This window comes from Mustela lutreola, chromosome 1, assembly GCF_030435805.1.
Source record: "Mustela lutreola isolate mMusLut2 chromosome 1, mMusLut2.pri, whole genome shotgun sequence".
Taxonomy (NCBI): Eukaryota; Metazoa; Chordata; class Mammalia; order Carnivora; family Mustelidae; genus Mustela; species Mustela lutreola.
Genome location: NC_081290.1, coordinates 199,254,180 through 199,274,839, shown reverse-complemented (window position 1 = coordinate 199,274,839; position 20,660 = coordinate 199,254,180). Strand labels below are relative to the sequence as shown.

The window sequence follows — 20,660 nt, the reverse complement described above, 5'->3', positions numbered from 1 at the left end:
CCGCCGGGTGGGCTCCCTACCAGCTTTGTGATGTGGGGCTAGCTTCTCTGTGTCCCAGTTTTCTCAGATGTGAGGTGAGAAATAACAACAGTGCCAACTAAATAAGGTTACTATGGGGTCTAAATGGGAAGCAAATAGAAAGTTCTTGGCGTGTGTCAGCTCTCAGTAAGGAACGGAAGGTTGAAGTGAGCAAGGGGCCCATTTCCCCTGCGATACGACCTTTCCTTGGCTTGGCGCTCCTCTGCTCTCTTTGCAAGGGAACATATAACCAGAGGGCTCAGCTCTGAAGGGCCCCCAAGGGGAGTTTGAGTTGATAAAAAATGGGCCAAAAGGGTGAAGGGGAGCTATCATCTCCTGACTGAACTCTTGTTCTGGTAAGTTCTTCCCTCTCCTCACAGCTTCTGAGGATTCACCTTGGGGTCAAGCACAGGGGAAATGGGAAGCAAGGTAGAAAGAAAAGGCAAGTTCCACGCCCCCTCTGCAGCAGATGAAGCCAAAATATCACTCTCATATTAGGAAACACCACAAACCGTTAGCTGAATGGTAAGCTCTTGGAGAATAATTTGAGGCACTTTGCCTATAATTCTCACCCATTGACCCAGTGGCCTTGTCGGAGATGCAGTCCCCACCTCCGAGATGTTCTAAGTCTTTTAAGAGAAAAGACTACTATGACAGAATCTTTTGAGGGCTAAATTGGGAAAACAGTGGGTCCAAGCAAAGCACTGTGGGAATAGGGGGATGACCATACTGAGGAGACGTGGTCTGACCCAGGCCTCAAGGGGCGAGGCACATTTCTTCATTAAATATTCAAATACAGCATGGCGGGTGTGGGGTTCTGGGAAGATTTCAGAATGTGACTTTCTAGGACACAGGCTGCACTGGGGGTGAGACAGGGGAGAAAGGGTGTATGCCACTGGGCAAGGCTGTCACATCCCTGCACCAGAAGCAGACTAGACTGTTCTGGAACTTGTGTCTGTGGATCCTGCCTAGTGGAAGCTGGACAACCTAAACACACACACACACACACACACACACACACACACACACACGTATAGGCTGACTTTTGCCTCATAATTCCACTGTGCTGTGGTGGCAAAGTCATCAACTGATCAGAGTAAGTGGGGGAGACAAGACTGAGAAGCACCTGTGTGAAACTCTAGACAGTCACCCTAGTCATGTGTGTCTGCCCCAGGAACCCTGGGGGGCCCATGGTTGACACCATGCACCTCTGAACTCTCTCCTGCAGGGAGATGTCTGGTGGTCGCTTTCTTTAAAATAATCAATCAAACAAACAAACACAGACACTGAGGAGACTGATCATGGGAAGATATCTTTGCTTGACTACATTTAAAAAAAATAATCTCAAAGGAATAAAACATATATAATTTGAATTATCCCTGAGACAGAGAAACCCCTGCAAATAAGGGAATGCAGTCCTTAACTACAACTAAAGGACAAAAAAAATGTCCCAACAAAATTCCCCTATACCTTCCTCCCACAAAGCAAGGACACAATACGGAAAGTCGTTGGCCTCGTTATTCTGGAACAAATTTACACGTGTCTTAGGAAACGGGTTAAGTGTTTCCAATAATTTAGAGAAAGCATGTCCTAGTCGCTGTGTGTAACCCACACATGTGTGATAACAGTACACGGAGCACACCCACGGAAAAAAATAACAGTGCTTTTACTTAAGAGAAAGGAAGGATAATGGTTACTTAGAAAGTGTCCCAGACAAGCTGTCAAATTGAATTCAGAGAGCTGGAGTCTGACTCCGGGACAGGGCTGGCTGGCTAAATTCCCTTGGGATTGGGGTTTCCTGCCTGCTACAGTTTGGAGACAACCATTCTTTGTTTCCCAGCTCGCTCGCTCGCTCTTTCAATCTCTCTCTGCTGAACACACACACACACACACACACATACATACACACACAAAAACATGCAGCTCTCCAAAGAGGGTCAGATCGAAAGCAGACAAAACATTAACTCTGGAATTTCAAAGAAAAACAGTTAAAAAAAATAATAAAATGGAGAGAGCGAGCTACTGTCTATTCTAGAATCATAAATCTTTGCCTTTGGACCACAGAAACAGCTCTCTCTCTCTCTCTCTCTCTCTCACACACACACACACACACACACACACACACACACACACATTTCAGCAATCACCCCGGCTTTGCTAAAAATGGATTAGGAGTATTTCATCATAAAGAAAAAACACAGAATGACAAAGTTCTTAACAGGTCCTCCTGTGAGGCCTTAATACCCTCAAATTTTTAAGTGTATGTTAGTCGACACAGACAGAGCCTGAGGAACCATATAACCTGCTACATAAGAGAGGTCTTTACTCCCTAAAAATAACAGGAGATTACCTCACAGTATTACAGGCCTTTTCCTATGGGTACACATGTTCCAGACCCATCCCCCATGTGCTACCCTGTATGGGGCCTGCCCATACCAAACACCACGCTCATCCTACCCTCCTATAAAGACCCCACTCAGGATGCTGCCCAAAAACCCCCCGTCCCCCAAATGCTGAACTCCAACCCATATCACCCTCACACACTATGCATTGCCTTAGGAATACATATTCTGAACCCATCTCTGCTCTTTTCCCCATCAAAACAAAGTTTCTTGAGGCAGCTTTGAAATTATGGAAAATTCTGGAGGTATAGAAAAGCAGAGTGAAAAGTCTACAGAACCCCAGAGGGCCCTTTATCCTGCTTTAACAAGCATGGACTCATGGTCAATCTCATTCCTGCTCCACTCCCACCTACTATCCCTCCCCAGCCTCCATTAATTTGAAGCAAATTCCGGGCTCTGAGTTCCTTTGTGGAGCTTCCTGGCCCATAGGGAGACACCCCACTGGACTCCGTCTTTCAGTTTCATGTAAGCCACCAAGAGGCCACACAGGGCTTCCCACCCCCCATAACCCTGTCATATGTTGAGGCCTTGGTGCTTCCCCAAGCCATGCTCATATCTCCCAGAGAAGCTCACCTGGGCCCCGACCCCCAGTCCCAGCCTGAACCCCTCTGGTCCCTGGCACTGCTGTCCCCACACGTACACAACAGAGCCAGTGGCACTGACCAGCATCTTAGGGGTCGACTCTCTTCCCCTTGTCTCCATATCTACTCCCAGGACTGCCATGATGCATATGTCTAGAGGGCTTCCATCTTTTGCTCCAACCTCTAAAATTCCATCATAAAGGACACCCCCAATAGGATGTAAATACAGGGGGAATGGCAAGATTTAGCATTATATAATCATCCATACTCCAATATACAGTATTTAAGGACTTACTGACCTTATCTGTAGTATCTCTGATTCTTAGCACCTTGATGGTAGGTACTGGTTGGACACCATATTTCTGGGGCTCAGCCTCGTGTCCCAAACATGATAGGTTCTTAAGAAATGAAGACGTGACCGAATAGGGTAGAGGAAGGCACGAATCACAGGATTTTGGTCCATTCTTAAGGTCCTGAGTGACTTCAAACTCTGCCACTTGCCACTCCCTCCCTGTGTGGCCTTGGCTGGACCCAGTCTTCTCTGGCCTCACATCTCTTCTGTCCCATGAAAGTGGGGCGGCAGTGGGGGAAGGTGGTGCAGGGTACACAGTGTTAGCATTGAACTATTTTTCATCTCTCCATTATTCTCAGAGAACTTCTTGGAAGTAGCATGTATTTTTCTAGTCAATTATATGCAATTTCATTTTATTCTTTAAGAGGTCCACGTGCATCTCCTTAATAAGATTTTAAGCAGCTTGGCTGTCTCACTGATGGTATCACCATGCCATATGATATGGTGCTTCTCAGCCTTTGGCACAGTGTCAGCAAACGGTCAACCCTCAAAACTATTCTAATTCTTTTGCAATAATAATACTAATTACTATAATTCATGGAGCACTTATTGGTATGTCAGATACCATGGTAAGGGGTTGGTGAGTACTGTCCCAGCCCTGACGGGGTACTAAAATGGTCCTCACTTTTATACACGGGGAAACTAATGCATCAAAAGTAAGTGACTTATCCAGGATCATACACCTAAGTATATGTATAAGTATGTATAAGTATGTATGTATACTGTATAAGTATGTGTGTGTAAGTATGTATGTATAAGTATAAGTATAAGGGTATAAGTAAGTGACTTATACATGGGGAAATTAACGCATCAAAAGTAAGTGACTTATCCAGGGTCTGAGTCCAGAGCTTGAGTTTCTAATCAAGATGTGATAATGTTAAAATAAGAGATGAATACTTGCCTTGGGTAAATTCGGAGCACGAATCAAATAATTTAATTAGTTTACATTTAAAATACCGTTAGATGCTTGAACTAAATAATGCCGAGAGGATGATATGAGAACCAGCATGGTGGGAGGAAAGAACCCAGAGACCTAGGTGTGAGCCCCGCTCTGTCCTGGGACCTGGGGGATGTCCCAGGAAGCCTGTAATTTCTCTGGGCCTTGTTTTCATTATCTACAGAACGGGAATAATAATAATACCAGCCCTGCTGCCTCCTGGTGAAGTTGTGAGGCACATATGACATAATGTGTGTGCAAATGCTGGGTCAACAATGAAGGGCTACAGAAAGGGGCAGTTGCTATGTGTGTGTGTGTGTTGGGGTGGGGGGCTGGGGACTGCCATCTGGAAATCTCCTTGACAGAAGCCGGGCTCTTGTTAGGGTGATCTTCAGTGCCAGTTAGGCGTTTCTCGACAAAGGATGGGGAAAGGTAGTTGCTTCTTCCCTCCCTCCCGTACTTAGCAAGCAGACAGACTTTTTCTCCATTAGCCATGGCAACTGCTGGAGAGGGCTCCCCGTGCTCAGGTTTTGCATTCAGCAGCAGGTTCGGAAAGCCTTCCTGGCTGGGGCAAGCAGCTCAGTGCTGCACAGGCCCCTGGCCAGGTTTATGAGTTCTAGGAGTTCATAAGCAAGGAGCTCAATATCCTCTGACGTTTGGAGAGTCCAAGGTATTTAAACAGATCCAGCGTGAGAAGCTAAGGAAACGAAGGTTAGGCATGCAAAGCAGCTCCCAAGCTGAGATGGGAAAATTACTGCACGCTGATTTTCCAGCGGAGAGCACTGGGAGGCCCTAGGGTGTACCCCAAAATCAAGGTGGTGCTCTAACCGACACCCCCAAACACACTCCAACCTCAGCGTGGAGGTCAGGGAGAACAAGTTTAGAGAGTCAGTGGTCCTGTTTCCAGGACTCATCATATGGACTTGGAAAGGCCACTCACCTTCCAGACTCTCATTGTCTTCGCTAGAAAATCAAGGTTCCAGGGCTCCTGGGGGTGGCGCAGCTGGTTGGGCGTCTGACTCTTGATTTTGGTTCAGGTCAGGATCACAGGGTCATAGGACTGAGCCTGGAGTCAGGCTCTGGGTGGGACTTGGAGCCCGGCTGGGATTCTTTCTCTCTCCCTCTGCCCCTCCCAAAATAAATACCACATCTACTATTTAGATACATATAATGAGAGCGTATAAGTGAGGGATTTCTGAGATGTGAAGAGAGGTGCTAACGCAAACTTGTCAAAATCAACGATAATTATAAGATCATCAATGATGATGGAAAGAACAAGTCATGATCACGTGGTCTCTCCACTCAACCCGGACCTTCATTAGTGAACCAACAAGTCCTGTTCCTCCTCCACTAGGGGTCAGGAAAAGTCAAGATCAACCACCCAGTGTATCTCTAAGAAAACCTGGGGGTGCTCTGAGCTGGGTCTCCTTTTCCTCCCTCGAGTTTGTGTCTGCACTGCAGCAGAGGGCTTCTCGATTTTAGCTGCAGGTTATAACAGTAACCTGGAGAGCTTCTAAAAAAAATTCCCAATGTCTACATGTCATTCCTAGCCATCCTGAACTAATGGGTGCTGTCTGAGGCCTGGGCATACGTGTTTAAAAAAAAATTTTTTAAGATTTTCTTTATTTGACAGAGAGAGAGGGAGAGAGCACAAGCAGGGGGAGAGGGAGAAACAGACTCCCTGCTGAGCAGAGAGCTCGATACGGGGCTCGATTCTAGGACCCTGAGATCATAACCTGAGCTGAAGGCAGACATCTAACCAACTGAGCCACCCAGGTGCCCCTTAAATTTTTTAAAAATTTAAATGTCTCATTTTTCTTGTTATTGTGATAAAACATCTCTAACAGAACTGAGCATTTTGACTATTTCTTAAGTGTGCATTTTAGTGGCATTAAGGACGTTCACTGGGTAACCCCCACCATCAGAACTTATTCATCTTTCCAAACTGAAACTACATCCATTCAATGACAGCTGCCCCTCTGTCCCTGCTCCCAGGCCCAGTAACCACCATTCCATGCTCCGTCTCAAAGGATCTGCCCATTTGAGATGCCTTGTGGGAGCGGAGCCATACAGTGTTTGTTCTAGGGCACCAGTAGTCTCTGTGTGGTTCAGACCAGAACGTAGTGCCAAGCAGGGGATGTGTATGAATTCATCCTTGGGAACGGAGAACGGTACAGAGCATGGATGGAGAGGAGAGTGGAAAAATTGTGAGGTCAGGGCCAAACAATGGGAAACATGTCAAATCTCTGCGGAGACAATCTTTAGGCCAGATATTGTCTGCATGGCCCTCCAGCGAAAAGGGTTGAGCTGTAGGTGTCAGGGAGACCATCGGAAGCCAGGAAATTGGGAACCCTACAACCTGGGTTTGAGTCTTTGCTACACTGTTGTCTAGCTGTGTGCTCTTCAGTGAACAGATTAATATTGCTGAATCTCACTTTATCTGCAAACTGGAGAGGGTCTTAGCTACCTATCAGGGACTCTGCCAGGTCAGAAGAAGAGACAGAGCACGTAAAAAGGTCTCTGGTATTACAAAATCCTATGTAGACCACAGCTGTGGCTCCTTTTATAAATGGGTAACTGTTGCTTCCATCCTACTGTACTTTTTAAAGTGCATTAGCCTTGATAAGTAAAGGTCAAGAGAGCACCACTGTTTTAACTGGGGCCAATGTGTGACTATTGAATACTTGATTTAAAGGGGTTTATGGACTGTTATAAATTAATTTCTAAAATCAAGTCTTACTTCCTGGGCACAAATAACCCTTTGAGAAGGCAATCATTTTCAAGAGACAAGCTGAAAGGGTGATTATGCCATTTTAAAGCCAAAAGGTTCTAATTTGATAAGTGAATTGAAGAAGCACTAAGAGACATCATCTCCTCAACTTCTTTCCTTTGTGCTTGATGCCAGCACCTGCCTTTTGTGACATAAAACACACAAACGCACAACACACAAACACACACATACACACAGAGCTCTGGGCTCCTGTCCCCTGGGTTTGTTTGGGGGCTATGCGTGTGTGTCTTATTCAAACAAGATGGAGCCAAGGTTAAAGTGGGTTTTCTCATTATTTTTCCAATTCATATTTTAAGTCATGAAGATAGCTATTAGAGAAAAAGCGTGCACATGTGAGAGAGAAAGAGAAGAGGGGGGGTGGGGATCTGGGGAGCAGGGTGAAAGGGAAGGAGAGAAGCCTGATTAGCTTTGTCTTGCTAATGCACTTTGTTTTGTGGATGATAGGCCTTTCAGACAGATTCGGACCACCTCACGAGGCAGGGAGGCAACACAGAAGCAAGACAGCTTGAGTGGAAAGCTTTACTGGGGACAAAAGATGCACCTGCAAAGCACAGACTTAATGGTCTCTAGAGGCCAGAGCCGATGTTGGGAGATAAATGCCCAGCACCACCTGAATGAGGTCCTGGCAGTGTGCGTTTGCCTGGATACTACAGTTCATTTATTTCTGAGGGTGCTTGCCCAGCAAGAGCGAGCTATTCCTGCAATCAGCCTGAATAAGCCCGGTGGCACTACAAACGCTCAGCCGCCCGTACACAAAAGGGCCAAGGGAAGCAAAGGGAGTGGTAGGTGCAAGCGAGAGGCTGAAAGCTTAAGACCCCTGGAGGAGTAATGAGTTGCTTATCAACGCAGTTCAATTCAGTCCTGCTTCTAATTGAAAATCTGTATTTTAAGCCCAATACCAGATATTCTCTCATTGGCTCTGTCCCCGAGCCCTCACTGGTTGCCAGCAGGCGTTAGCTTGTAGTACTAAAGGAACTTTGAAGGATCCCCCTTCCTTCTCCCTTCCTCCCCTTCCCTTCCTGCAGTCCTTCCTTTCCTCTCGCCCCCATCCTTCCAAGAACTGGAGGCCTGTCTGCAAATGAAATGAACTTAAGTACACCAGATCCAAACAGAGGGGTCCTGAATGAAGGCAGAGCTCTCAGCTATGGCTCTAGGACCTCTCTTTAGAAGCCAAGAGCCCAGGAGTCAGGGCTTGATTTTCCCTGATTTAGTTCAGTCCTTTTATTCGACAGGAAACAAAGATTTAGGGCATGAAGCGATTTCCCCAAATGAACCCCAAATGTGCCTGGACCTCCAGTCTAATATCTGTCGCTACAATACCTTCCCTCCATAGTAGATGTCTGCAACACAACGTTAAACAGGTCGGCAAGTAAAATGAGGTTCAGACTATAGAATGAGTCAATTCATCAACTTTAGTTTTTCATGGCAAAATCCAAAAAATCTGATTTGGAAAGGAAAACGGTAACATAAAAAGGACTGACCCTGGGATGGACAGGGGGCGGGGAAGAGGAAGCAAAGGAAACCACAAAAGTTTAAAAGCAGATTCACCGTGTCGTAGATCGTAGATTCCTCCCCCCACATTTTCTGGTCATGATCTGATTAGAAACTGCTAACAGCGAACACAAAGTCCTATGTGATCACAGTGTGGCCGTAACCCATGAGCATTCTCAATCAGATGGTCTCTAAGCCTCTTCCCTTAGAAGAGCTTTAAGTTTTTCCAGAAGGTTATGCTGTGCTCTTACCCCAGGGCACCTGTATGGAGAACTTCTGCCCCCATTCATTCTCTATGAGAGCAGATGGACATTAAAGAAAAAATGGTGAAGTAGTAAAGGAAGCCAAGGAAGGAAGATCGCATGCCTGCTGTACTCCAGGTTCGTTCTTTAAGCCTCCATTCAAAATGCCCCTTCTCCATGGAGACATATATATTTAAAATATATATATATATACACATATATATATATACTATATAGTATATATTGTATATATATATTTATAATACATTAAATATATATATATATATATATATATATATATTTTTTGGTCTTGGGCAGACTTTTTTTCACGTAATATTTCTTCCTCCCTTAAACCAGGTACCATATTATTTATTCACTTGTTTAAATGTTTGGACTCTAACACAATATCTGGAGCAGGAAATCCCCACAATGTTCCATAAATAAGATGCTGAGAAAAGCCATTATAATCAAATCCTCACTAGCAGAAAATCACTTGTTGAAGTTGTTTTCTGTCCCTCTCAAGCAAACCCAACCAACTAGACCAAATCCCCAAATCACCACTTTAAAAATGAATTGGCATTGCTAAAATTTGTGAAGGGGGGGAAACCCCTTAAAATGTGGCATTGCAAGAATCCCTTAAAAAAAAAAAAAAAAAAAAAAAAAAAACCTTCATTTCATTATCTTCAATGGAGGAAAGCCCTGACTTCTCGCTCTGAAAGGGAGTGCTGCTCTGAGAGGAACCCCTTTTTTAATTCCATGGTGTCACAACTTGAAGTCCTATCTTTGATATTATTATAAGATATTTTAAAACCTCGCCCTGTTTTTGCCGCTCTGTGGCTTCTTGCCTTGTATGCTAGAAAAAACAAGAGACTTGGTATTTGAAAATGAGCAAAGGGAAACCTCAATAAAATGAGTTGAGAGGCCAGAAAGGGGAGCCTGGGTGGGGGGCACTACCACTCACATGTCAGTTGCAGGAAGAACTGTCAATTACAGACTTCAACAGAGGAGTCAATGACCTACCACAGCAGAAGAATCTCCAGCAGGAAAGAATCATCAATTACAGGCCCCAAGGGGGAAAGATTTACCTTGCATCTCTCCTGTAAGAAATCCGCTACCCCTGCATCCCAGCCATTACCCAGAGCTCTTACTTTCTCCAATGGACTTCCATTCAAAATGTGTCCTCCCAGCTTCCTCCACTTTCTCCATAAAATAACGCTTCTCTCCTTTGTCTGCTGGGCTTACCTAGGGTTTTGCCATAACTTGTTTATCCAGAATTCCTATTCTTTGCTATTCCCAAATAAACCCAATTTTTTTTTTCCTGGTAGAATAACCACCAGTTCTATCTTTAAGGTTAAAGGTGCACAGATTTGGGGCTGCCCACACGAGACTGAACAGCACGGAATGGTGCCAAGCCTGGTTCTGAAGAAAATCCACGAGAGAACTGACTCACCTTCTTTGACACTCAGTCGTGAGGATTGGTCTGTGTGGGAGGTTGTGTTATAGGCCAACAGTGAACCTGCAAAGCAAAGCAGAAGATGGCTGTAACAAGACGTTCTTCTGAGATCAAGAGTAGAAGGTGGGTTGAGAAGGGATCGGGAGGGGAATGGATAGGGCTAGGGAAGAGGGACTGATGGCTCCTTGATAGAGTTATTGGAATCTGTTTTGGGGGAAATGTACTGGATTCCTGGAGTTCCCGTTAGAGTAAGTTAGGACAGAACACTTCCGGGTGGGACTCGCACAGCCCTCCCCAGGAGCCACGTTTATGATTCCAAAGAGTTCTCGGGTGTCCATGCCATGTCGCAGCAGGAGCACAGGACAGAGAATCTCGCTGCATGACTGTGGGTAGGTCTAGATTTTGATTTCTTCAGCAGAAAGATGAAGGAGTTAAACTACATACGGGGCTGGCAAGCTTTTCTTATAAAGACCAGATAGTAAATATTTTAGGCTTTGTGGGTTAAATACAGTCTCTGTTGCACATTCTTTTTTGTTTTTGTTTTGTTTTGTCCATGCGCCAGAGTTGGCCAGATTTGGGCAGATTTGGCCTGCAGTTCGTAGTTTTACCACACCCTGGAGGAGAAGCTGCAAGATTCCTGCCTGCTAGGATATCCTGTGGGTTTATGGACAGGTCCTTTCGCTGGTGGGGTGAAGTGCTTGGATATTACTCGTTGACGGTGGAGAGGAGTGTGCTGGCCGTTGGGAAGGGGGGAGTGGTGACGGGTGTTCCAGCAGCCACTCTTACCTTCCCCTGCGAATGTCTAAGAGAATACAGCTGAACGTAAGGCATGGTACGCGGAATTTTCTGTCATCCCAGAGGGCTGCTACCCTACCCAGTCTCTTAAAATTAAACTTTAATGCATAACTACTCACACCAGGCCCTAGTCTGGGAATTTTCAGGGATGATAGTTTTGTTTTTGTTTTTGTTTTTGTCTGCTGCATATAAAAACTCCCTCTTGCCCCTAAAACTAAGCTGGTTCCTTAATTTCAAAAGAATTCAGGGATTTCATGTTACAAAATGGAGGCATTTTTGCAATTCTCCCTGAGATTCTCGTGGGGGAAGTTCTGCAGGTCTTTCAAAAACCGGGGTTGGAATATGCTTTTACAGAGGACGCGATAAGCCTGCCAGAGGTGTTTGAGGCTGGGGAAGTCTTTGAAAATTTTCCCTTCTCTGTGCAGACGGATGGCTTTGGGTGCCAGGGCTGAGGACAGGGGATGGGCTGTCAGACGCTCCTATTTTTAGTCTCCAGTCATGGCAGAGATGCCGGCGCGGAGCTGCCGCCTCACCCAGTTGTGGGCGTTTGGTTGTGTGCCTCAGAGAAAACATGTTCCTTTCAGGCAAGACAACGGGGGAGAGAATTTTGTAAGAATCCCCCAACTTCCTAGCTTCTGGCTAGGGCGACTATCACTGCTGGCCCCGGAAAGGGCTCCAAACAAAAAAGAGGAGGAATGGAGGTGATACTGAGACCACGCTACGCCAAAGTGTGGACACATGCATACTACTTTAGAAACGAGACAGTCACGGGCATCTGGGTATCTCAGTCTGTGAAGCATCTGTCTTTGGCTCAGGTCATGGTCCCAGGGTCCTGGGATCGGGCCCCTGCTTCTCCCTCTTCCTGCACCCCTCCCCCCTGCTCCTATGAGCTCTTCCTCTCTCTCTCAAATAGATAAAATCTAAAAACAAAAAACAAAAAAATCCCCAAAACATAAATAAGACAGTTATGCACACGGACTATCCTGAGAGCCAGATGCATTTGGTTAGTCCATTCTCAAAATATCATGGACCCAGATGCTTGGGTGGCTCAGTCGGTTAGGCGTCTGCCTTCGCATTGGGTCATGATCCTGGGGTCCTTGGATCGAGTCCCACATTGAGCTCCTTGCTGGGCGAGGAGCCTGCTTCTCCCTCTACCTGCTCTGCCTGTAGCTCTCCCTGCTTCTGCTCTCTCTCTCTGAGAAATAAATAAAGTCTTCAAAAGTAAAATAAAATAAAAAGGACCCAGCTAGGCTGGGAGGACCTCATTTCATTATAGTTGTTATGCAAATGAGAGTCAAAAGTTGGACCTGCCTCTTACCACTTACTAGCTTTGTGACCTCCATCGATTTACCTAATCTCCCTAAGCCACAGGCTCCTTATATATAAAATAGGCTAATAATAACATCCACTTAACACGGTTGTTGCGAGGATTGAATAAAATAATACGTGTCAAGTGCTCAAAAAAGATCTTGGTCGCTAGTGAGTGTTCAGTAAATGCTAGCTGTTATCATTACTATTTTTACATCCCTTCTCCCACAGACACCACAATGACATACAATAAACCCTTCATAAAAGGGCTTGCTGAACGTTCGTCGTGTCCTCTGGACCTGGACTTATGAATGGGTTCTGCTGCAATAAGAAATAATCCTCCATGACTGGAAGGAGGTTAAGAAAGAGAACCAAATGTTCCAAGGGTCTAGAAAAAAAGAAAAGTCTCAGGAGTAAGACCAAGAATGTCTGCCTGTCTGTCCCCGACATTCTCTCCCTCAGGCTGAAACCTCACGGCTGGAGCAAATAAAGAAAAATGATGGTCTCAGAAGAGCGAACTGCCTGAGTCATTACTGCAGATTTAGCTGAGAGCACGAAGCTTAGATAAACCACATTTATTAAATTTTCCCCTCGCCGAAAGTTCTTCTATGGGCACATATGAATTCCACAGGAAACTCCCAGAAAGCCAAGAGAAAGAAAGGGTCGTTTGACCCCTGCAAAGCTTGCATGAAATACATATTTCATGGTAACCTAGGAAAAGGATTTTGCCCTGAAGACCGTTCTTGGTTCAAGTTTCACTCCTGGAAGGAGGGGCTGGTTAAGGGCATCTGGCCTCCTTCCTAAGGGACCAACATCCCCTTCACAGCTCCCTTTTTTATTTGACAAGTTCTTCAGCCTATAGAGGATGGCACAGCACACACGCTTTCCTTTTTCTTTTTCTTTTTAGATTTTATTTATTTCACAGAGGGAGAGATCACAAGTAGGCAGAGAGGCAGGCAGAGAGAGGGAAGCAGGCTCCCTGCTGAGCAGAGAACCTGATGCCGGGCTTGATCCCAGGACCCTGAGACCATGACCTGAGACCATGACCTAGGCGGAAGGCAGAGGCTTAACCCACTGAGCCACCCAGGAGCCCCAGCACGCACGCTTTTCTTACGGGAACTTGTTCTGATATGAAGAGGTCCTTCCTGGAGCCTGGTCTCCCGCTCAGTGGCTTTGGATTTTTTTTCTCTTGCTTTCAGGCTCTTTCTCTGTGGGGCTAACGTGAGCTCCTAATCCTTCCTGACACCATCCTGTCCCAGCGAACAGGCTGTGATGGGCGGAGGGACGCCAACACTCCTGCAGGCAGGAAGCACCAGACACTTTATAACTATTCTCTCACTTAATCCTTACATGGGTCCTCTGAAGCTGGGATCACATGGGTCTCCTCTTACAGATGAGAACATCAGCCTTCGGATAAGTCAGGTAGTTTGCTCAGGGTCACACAGCCAGAAAGCCCAGGAACAGGATTCCCATTCTGGTCTATTTACAAAACTGTTCTCCATCCAACAGACCCTGGGGCCCTCAGGCTAAATCTAAGAAACATGAAACTCACCCACGGTGTTGGTTTCCTCTGGGAAGGAAGGAGGAGAGGTGACAGATAAAGCGTACCTGGGGGCTTCTGATCTCTTCCTTGACCTTGACCTGGGGTGCTCATACAAGTGAGTGGATTCTCTTTGTGATAGTTTCTTGGGTTATGCATTTACAATTCTTGCTTAACTCTGCAAACTTCCATTAAAATGTGCATATATTTGCTTATTTACTGTTATTAATGCATGCACATGGCATATCCATATATATATATACACATACATATAAACACAGATATATATATATATATATATATATATATATATATATATATATATCCGCTAATTCGGGGCCCCAAAAAGAGGTCCCTGAGAATGGAGTGCTCCCCCTCAAAACTGAAAGCATAAGGAAAAAATAATTTTCCATTTTGGAGTCCATCCGTCACTGGATATTGTATTAGGGAACTGAAAGAAGATGGAAATGAGCAGAGTGAAGCGTTGCAGGTGTGAGGTAGAGCCCCAACAATGGGGCTTTCTTCAGCATTCCAGTCCCCCAGCCCAACCAGCTCTTCATCTGGGACACCTGGAGCAGGGGAGACAAGGGTCTAGCCTCCCGCCTCCCGGGCCAAAGCCTTTGTCTCCTGCCCAACAGCCTGCTGACTGTGGCTCTCCCTGTCTCTGGGCTGCAGGGCAGGGCAGGGTGGGAGGAGGGAGCATGGAACTAAGGCTCTATGTTCCAACCACAGGCTGCACTGACTACAGAGTCCAGGGGAAATCTGGCCTTTTGTTGTGCCTGAATCCTGTTTTCTTTTACTGGTCAGACCCTGGCCTGGAAGGGATAATACTTCACCAGCTTAATTACGCGGACCCATCACCTTTGCCCAGCCCTCAGAGGCTGCTGGGGGGAATGCCACAGAGCACGAAATGTGTTTTTCATTAAGTTTAAATTAAAAATGGGAATCAAGATAGATACCTTTCTTCAGTCTCCCTGTCACACAATATATTTCTTCCTCCAGTGCCACCACAATTTAAAAACACAGTGTTTTAGCCTTTTTCACGGGTCAGACTCTGAAACATCTACAGAGCACAACTTTTTGTAAAAGGAAAAAAGACTCCTTTTCCTTCTCCTTCCTCTGGCCACCCAAGCCCAGGACCTTCTGGGCTCCCAGAAACCCCAAACTCCCCCCCACCCCAGGGGCCCTGAGCCTGAACTGCCAATCCGGACGGCTGTCACTTCCTCTGGGGTCCGGTCCCACCGTGCCTTGTGACAGCCCAATCTCACTTCCCTCAGCCCTCCGACGGTAAATATGGCCCCTGCCAATCGGGGTGTGCCCAGCAGAGATACTGGCCCCGCCGCCGGTCAGGTCCAGGGTGTGAGGCGGCGCCGGGAAGAGAGAAGGACGGGGTTAGTGTGGTGATAGGCTTGACTTTAATCTGCCTCATTCCAGGAGGCCATGGGGAAGTTTCGGAAAGCATTTATCTCTTGGTACAAATGAAAACAGAAAATGCTGTGGGGAAAGTGGCCTGGCCCTCCACAGAAAAGCCCCAGGGGAGAGAAGGGAGCTTGGCTCACTGTCTCTCTTGGGACCTCTCACTTCTGAGCACGAGGCTGTGGGCCCTGAAGCAGGATGGGACTCTGGAGGCCTGGGTCTTAGCTACCAGGATGCCCTCCGCTGGCTGTATGCCTTTGCACCAATTTCTAAAGCCCTCCAGACCTCAGTTGCTTTGGCTTTAAAATGGGGTTTAGAGACGGTTGTCCACGTGGTGTCCACAAGGGGGCGTCCTGCCCACATGCAGTGAAAGGCACCTGGGGAGATGCACACCTGAGCCCTGGTGTCCCTAGGAGACTCCAGAATCATCCCAAGTAATACAGGCATCCTCCCCAGACCCCACCTCATCAACCTCCTCCCGTTCCCAGCGTGGGCGAAGTTACAGAGGAGGTGTAGGGGATGGCCACTCTCTCTGGGACAGCTGAAAAGCCAAGCTAGGGAGAATAAGCCCTTCCAAGGAGGCCAGAAAAATCCTAGGACGTCAGGCCATCAGACAGGGCACAGGGGGCACCTGGGGCATTGCTATCTCTTCGCCACCCTGAAAAATAACATTTTAAAATGTAAGTTTGCTATTTAACATTTAAAGGTAGAGCTAGCCTCCCAGACAAGCCCAATCAAAACTCAAGCACCCTTGGAGAAAGTGTGAATTAGATGCCCGAGCTTCTTGTCCTATGAGGTTTCCTTTTTCTGTTGAAGTCCAGAAAGACCAGATACTTTGGAGTGACAAGAGGCCTCCCATGTTCTTCTGTTGACTCTCCCTAGCCCCACCGTCCCCCTCCCCCGCTGTGCCGAGGAGCTGAGCTCTTTTCCTCTCACCGCTTGCCAGAGTGGACATGTTTGAACCCCAACCCCCTCCTCGGCATAAGGACAGATGACAAAGCACAAGGAATGAGCACCCCGTGCCCCTGCCTCAACTCAGCTCCCCTAGCCTCTGTCCCCAAAGCACGGGACTCCCTGTTTCGGCACAAAACATCTGTTGGAAGTAAGTCTTCAAAAACAATAAAGTGTTCGAAGGCAGGGAGTTCCAGTCCTGAGAGCAGCCGGTCCCCAGGCACACGGCCTCCTCGCAGGGGTCTCAGCTGGCCAGACTTCGCCCAACACAGAGTCCCAGAGGCTACCACGTGAAGCTAGACACCCGTTGAAAAGAAGCAGGACTCCCATTTTTTTTTTCCCATGAAAGTGGATCATTTTAAGTCTAGGTTCCTCAAAAGGCCTTTAGACTATTACAATACTATGCCGGGGCACGTTTCTTCTCGAACCTTCCCACAGGATTTTAATTTTTGCCTCCTCAGGCAAACTTCTATCAGCCCGACCACTTTCTATTTAGCTATTTTGCTCAACATTGTATCAAATATATACTTTGTTCCCTCTCCTCTCCAGCCTGGAAATTGCTCCACTAATAAGCTCCTTTCTAGAAACTTCTTACTTTTATTGCTTGGGGGCATCTTCCTCAATATCTACAAATATTTTTTAAAAGAAGGAAGGAAAGCCGCAGCAACGCACACCCTTTCTTGCCCTGTTACCTGTACCCCAAAATACCAAGCCTCTGACCTCCACTGCTTCATGACCTGCTCACTCCTTTGCCCCTTTGCTCCCTGTTTACCTGTGCCCCTCCGTCATGGTTACCAGCGCCCCGCCCCCCGCCAGCTTATCAAATGACTAGGCCTTTGGGGCAGGTGCTGGTCTGGTTTCAGGGTCTGTGGCTTGGGCTCTGCTGTGTAGGAAATCCTCGTGGGGACTTGGATGGTTAATGGACCTGCCAGAAAGCAGGCCTGGGGAGTCACATGGCCTGAATGGCCTTTTCCCCCCACCCCTGTCAAGTCAGAATGTGCTCAAATGCCTTCCCAACAAAGCTATCTGACATGGAACCCCAAATTGCTGGTCCCTTAGATTGTTGGGATGTGCCGTGCCTGTTGCTGCTGTCCCTCTCTTCTCCCACAAAGGAAGTAAAGAGGCCAGTGATTCCTGGAGCACTGCCTTCTGATGCTTGAAGAAGCAGAAAGGTAGGCTTCATGAGCCTTCTTGCTTTGCGGGTATCTGCTTCTCAGTCCCGCTTCTGTGGCTCACTCCCACCCCCTGCTGTGCCAGATTAGCACCATGGCAGGTCTGTGCAAAGGAACTTCTTTAAAAAATTCCATAAGCGCTTGAAAGCTGAGAAACACAGATCATTAGAAAACATTAAGTTTTCCAAAGCTCAGGAAAAACTGGGTAGAGAATCACCCCCTTTTCCGAACTTGCTGTTTCTTGGGCTGACCTCATGTTGCAGCAAGACTCAGACATGAGGTAACTGGTTTGCTGTTAACATATACGGCATCACCCACACTCTCTCACTGGTTACCAGACGCCTCAGAGGTGACCAGAGAGCCCGGAGGCACCGGTGGAAACTTCCAAAGGCATTTTGAAAATTTTTAAATTTTAAAGCCAGCGTGTGTTGCTCCCATGTCGTGCACTGTTGTAGAAGGAGGCAGAAGATTACAGGGAGGGTGAGTCTGAAGACCCACCAAATGACGGGGAGCAAACGAAGAACTGATGAACCCAGAGCCCGGGAGACCAGGAAAGTAGCAGACACCCGTAGGCAGTATCCAAAGATCTCAGCTTCAAAAGGGCTTGAAAATCATCAAGCTCCTTCACTCCACAGCTTAACTCCTCCAAGATGCCAGGCAGCCTGGGCTAAGGAAAACAGACACTGTACCCTGAGGTTGCCCATCCCTCTCTGCTCCGGGCTGTTACAAAGCTCCCTTCTAGACAGAGCCCACCCACATCTGTTTTCAGCTCCCTGATCTCAGTACCATCTTTTCTGGCCACAGACAAATCCTTCAGTACTTGGGGTCATTGATAGACTACTGGGCCTGGATTTCTGGGGAAGCGTTACGGCGAAGATTATTAGCATGCCTGAAAAAATTCTGTTCCTATCTCTGTGTAGGTTTAAGACCAAATGAAATTCGTATGAAATTGATGGGCGCTTGATGCCTGAGAAATCTCATACTGGGTACACTTTTTGAGTGAAGACATGCTTTCTTTCATAAAATCTTTTCCGAAGCTCTTTTCTTTCTCGCTGTGCCAGGGGAAAGGGTCCCAGAGACCCTTGTGTACCCAGAGCTTCTCCTGTGCTCCCAGTTTGGCTAGCAAGGGTGCGTAGCTAGCAGCCGGCAAAGGTTGGGTTCGGGTCTGCCAGCGTGACCCTAAGGATAAGAGGAAGTTAATGTGTAAATTTTCAAAACCTTAAATCCTAAATCCATGGATCTGGAGTTTACTGGAGGAATTTAAATCATTGTGCAGGAAAATCCCAGCCAGGATATCCATCTATTTATAATTACAGGGCAAGGCAGTTTCTGGAAAGGGGTTCTCATGGAAACAGTGTGACTATACTCTGGCAGACCCCACTGGGTCACAGCTCCCTAGTTTTTCTCCATTCCTTACTGTGCTTCCCTTGACACTGCAGGACTGGGTCAGCCCCCTTGAAGGGTCTGTAAGAACCAAGGTGACTTTGGCAACTCCACAGGCGCTGACCTGGGGCTCCTGCAGCATGCTGCCCAGCCAAGGGGCAGGGAGGGCGGAGACAGGCCAGTTTCCTAGTCCTGGATTGGCTGCATGGGAAGTCAGTCTTCATTTAAGGGCAGGCCTTGCAGAGTTCTGCCAGCCATGGGACTCGGGACTCCACCCCGCCCAGACAGAGACAGGACACTTACTTTCCCTGAGATAACTGAGATGTGACAGCAGCACTTCGGTGTTGTAGAGGGAGGTGGCTCGGAGGAAGTCCTCTTTGTTCATTTTACACAGTTCCTTGCCATCCATGTTCTGGAAAAAGGACGTGTCGATCTCCATCAAGCCATACTCCTTTATTGCCCACTCCAGCCACTGCCGCACGTGCTCCTGAGTCCACAGCGTGGGGTCTGCAGGGGAGATGACCTGTTAGCAAGGTCTGGGCCGGCCAAGACCCCCTTCCCTTCACCAAGGCTGAGTAGACCCTCCCTATTCCCGCCCCTCCCTCTCTTCGCGCTCCTCTTCCCACCTGCACCCCTCTCCAGCTCCCTCTCCTGCTGTGTCCCCCACGGGGAAAGTGGGTTCCCTCCCAGATGGTTCCCTCCTAGAACTCCCATCTGGCTCTCCACATCTGGCACTGCCTGAACCACTTAGCCCTCGGGGGAGGTTGTTAGATGTCTCCCGAGGCATCCCAACAGAACATTCTCTTTATAGTTTTTGGAGGACAATTTAAACCTTTGCCTGAGCAATGGTGGTATCAAAATGAAAGTACACACGGTCCCAAGGAACCAGGGACCAAAGTCTCTGGAAAGGGAAACCATCTGTATCTTAAGAACATGAGTGATTTCACGGGAGAACACGGATCTCTGAGATGGCTATGGAAAAGAACACATATGTATACACTTTTGTTGCGATTCCATCTGTACAGTTGGAAACCCTAGTGGTGTGAGCCTTTAACAGAAATCCAACCTGGATTTTCTCCTTGTGGAGACAGCTATGATGAAATCTCTACCTGATCATTCCCCAAACATTTTTATGATATTAATGTCCCCAAGGTTGGGAAAAGGTATTGGAGAGAGAAAACCTTTCAGGCCTTCCTCCTTTGAGTAGACATGAATAATGTAATGATCGAGGTCATCTTTAGCTAGAACCCTCACAGCTCCTTTTTGGCTAGGTATGTGTGTCAGGAAGGTGGGTAATACTTTGAGTGCTGGTGATGAGTTCCAGCAAATTCCACAGTGGTTAAAGTACTTGTATCTTATCACTTATCACAGGCTGGAGGTTATTTCTTTTCCTGGCAACCAATTATTGGTAAATCCAATAAACACCTCAGGTATGCCCATCATAAAAAAGGAAATGCCCATCAGACAACAAAACTACCTGGCTTTTGGCCACGCAAAAGATCTGTTCATGTGAAACATTTAGGTGGGAAACTGTCTATTTCAGCAACAGATTTTGTGGTGGGAGTTGAAGGAATCAAACAGTGTGAACTTGGAGAGTCATGGAAGGCTTCCTGGAGGAGGGGAGGAGACTAGACATTGTAGGGCTGTCAGCCCCGGGCTCCTACTGGGCCTGCTTTATTAGCATGTTTCCTTGGTAAGAATATCCATGCTGCTTCCTTACCCTCCCATTCAAAGACTCTGTGAAGGTTCTTGGCAAAAATGGGGACCAGGTTTGAATGATTAGTAGTGACAGTGGGAGGAAGCAAGGTTCTGTTGCCTTCCTCACACC

General features: G+C 47.1%; 1 protein-coding gene across 5 annotated transcripts in view; it reads right to left on the bottom strand.

Annotated features, from left to right (window-relative positions):
* The window catches only part of FLI1 (Fli-1 proto-oncogene, ETS transcription factor), a 122,651-nt gene that overhangs the window by 19,333 nt on the left and 82,658 nt on the right, over nucleotides 1–20,660 (bottom strand). For all 5 annotated transcript variants that reach the window (XM_059184723.1, XM_059184731.1, XM_059184746.1 and 2 more), the window contains 2 exons: nucleotides 19,136–19,339; nucleotides 10,265–10,330 (listed from right to left, as the gene is read on the bottom strand). In XM_059184723.1, the coding sequence (XP_059040706.1) occupies nucleotides 10,265–10,330; nucleotides 19,136–19,339 (270 nt within the window). The remainder of the gene's footprint in view (nucleotides 1–10,264; nucleotides 10,331–19,135; nucleotides 19,340–20,660) is intronic.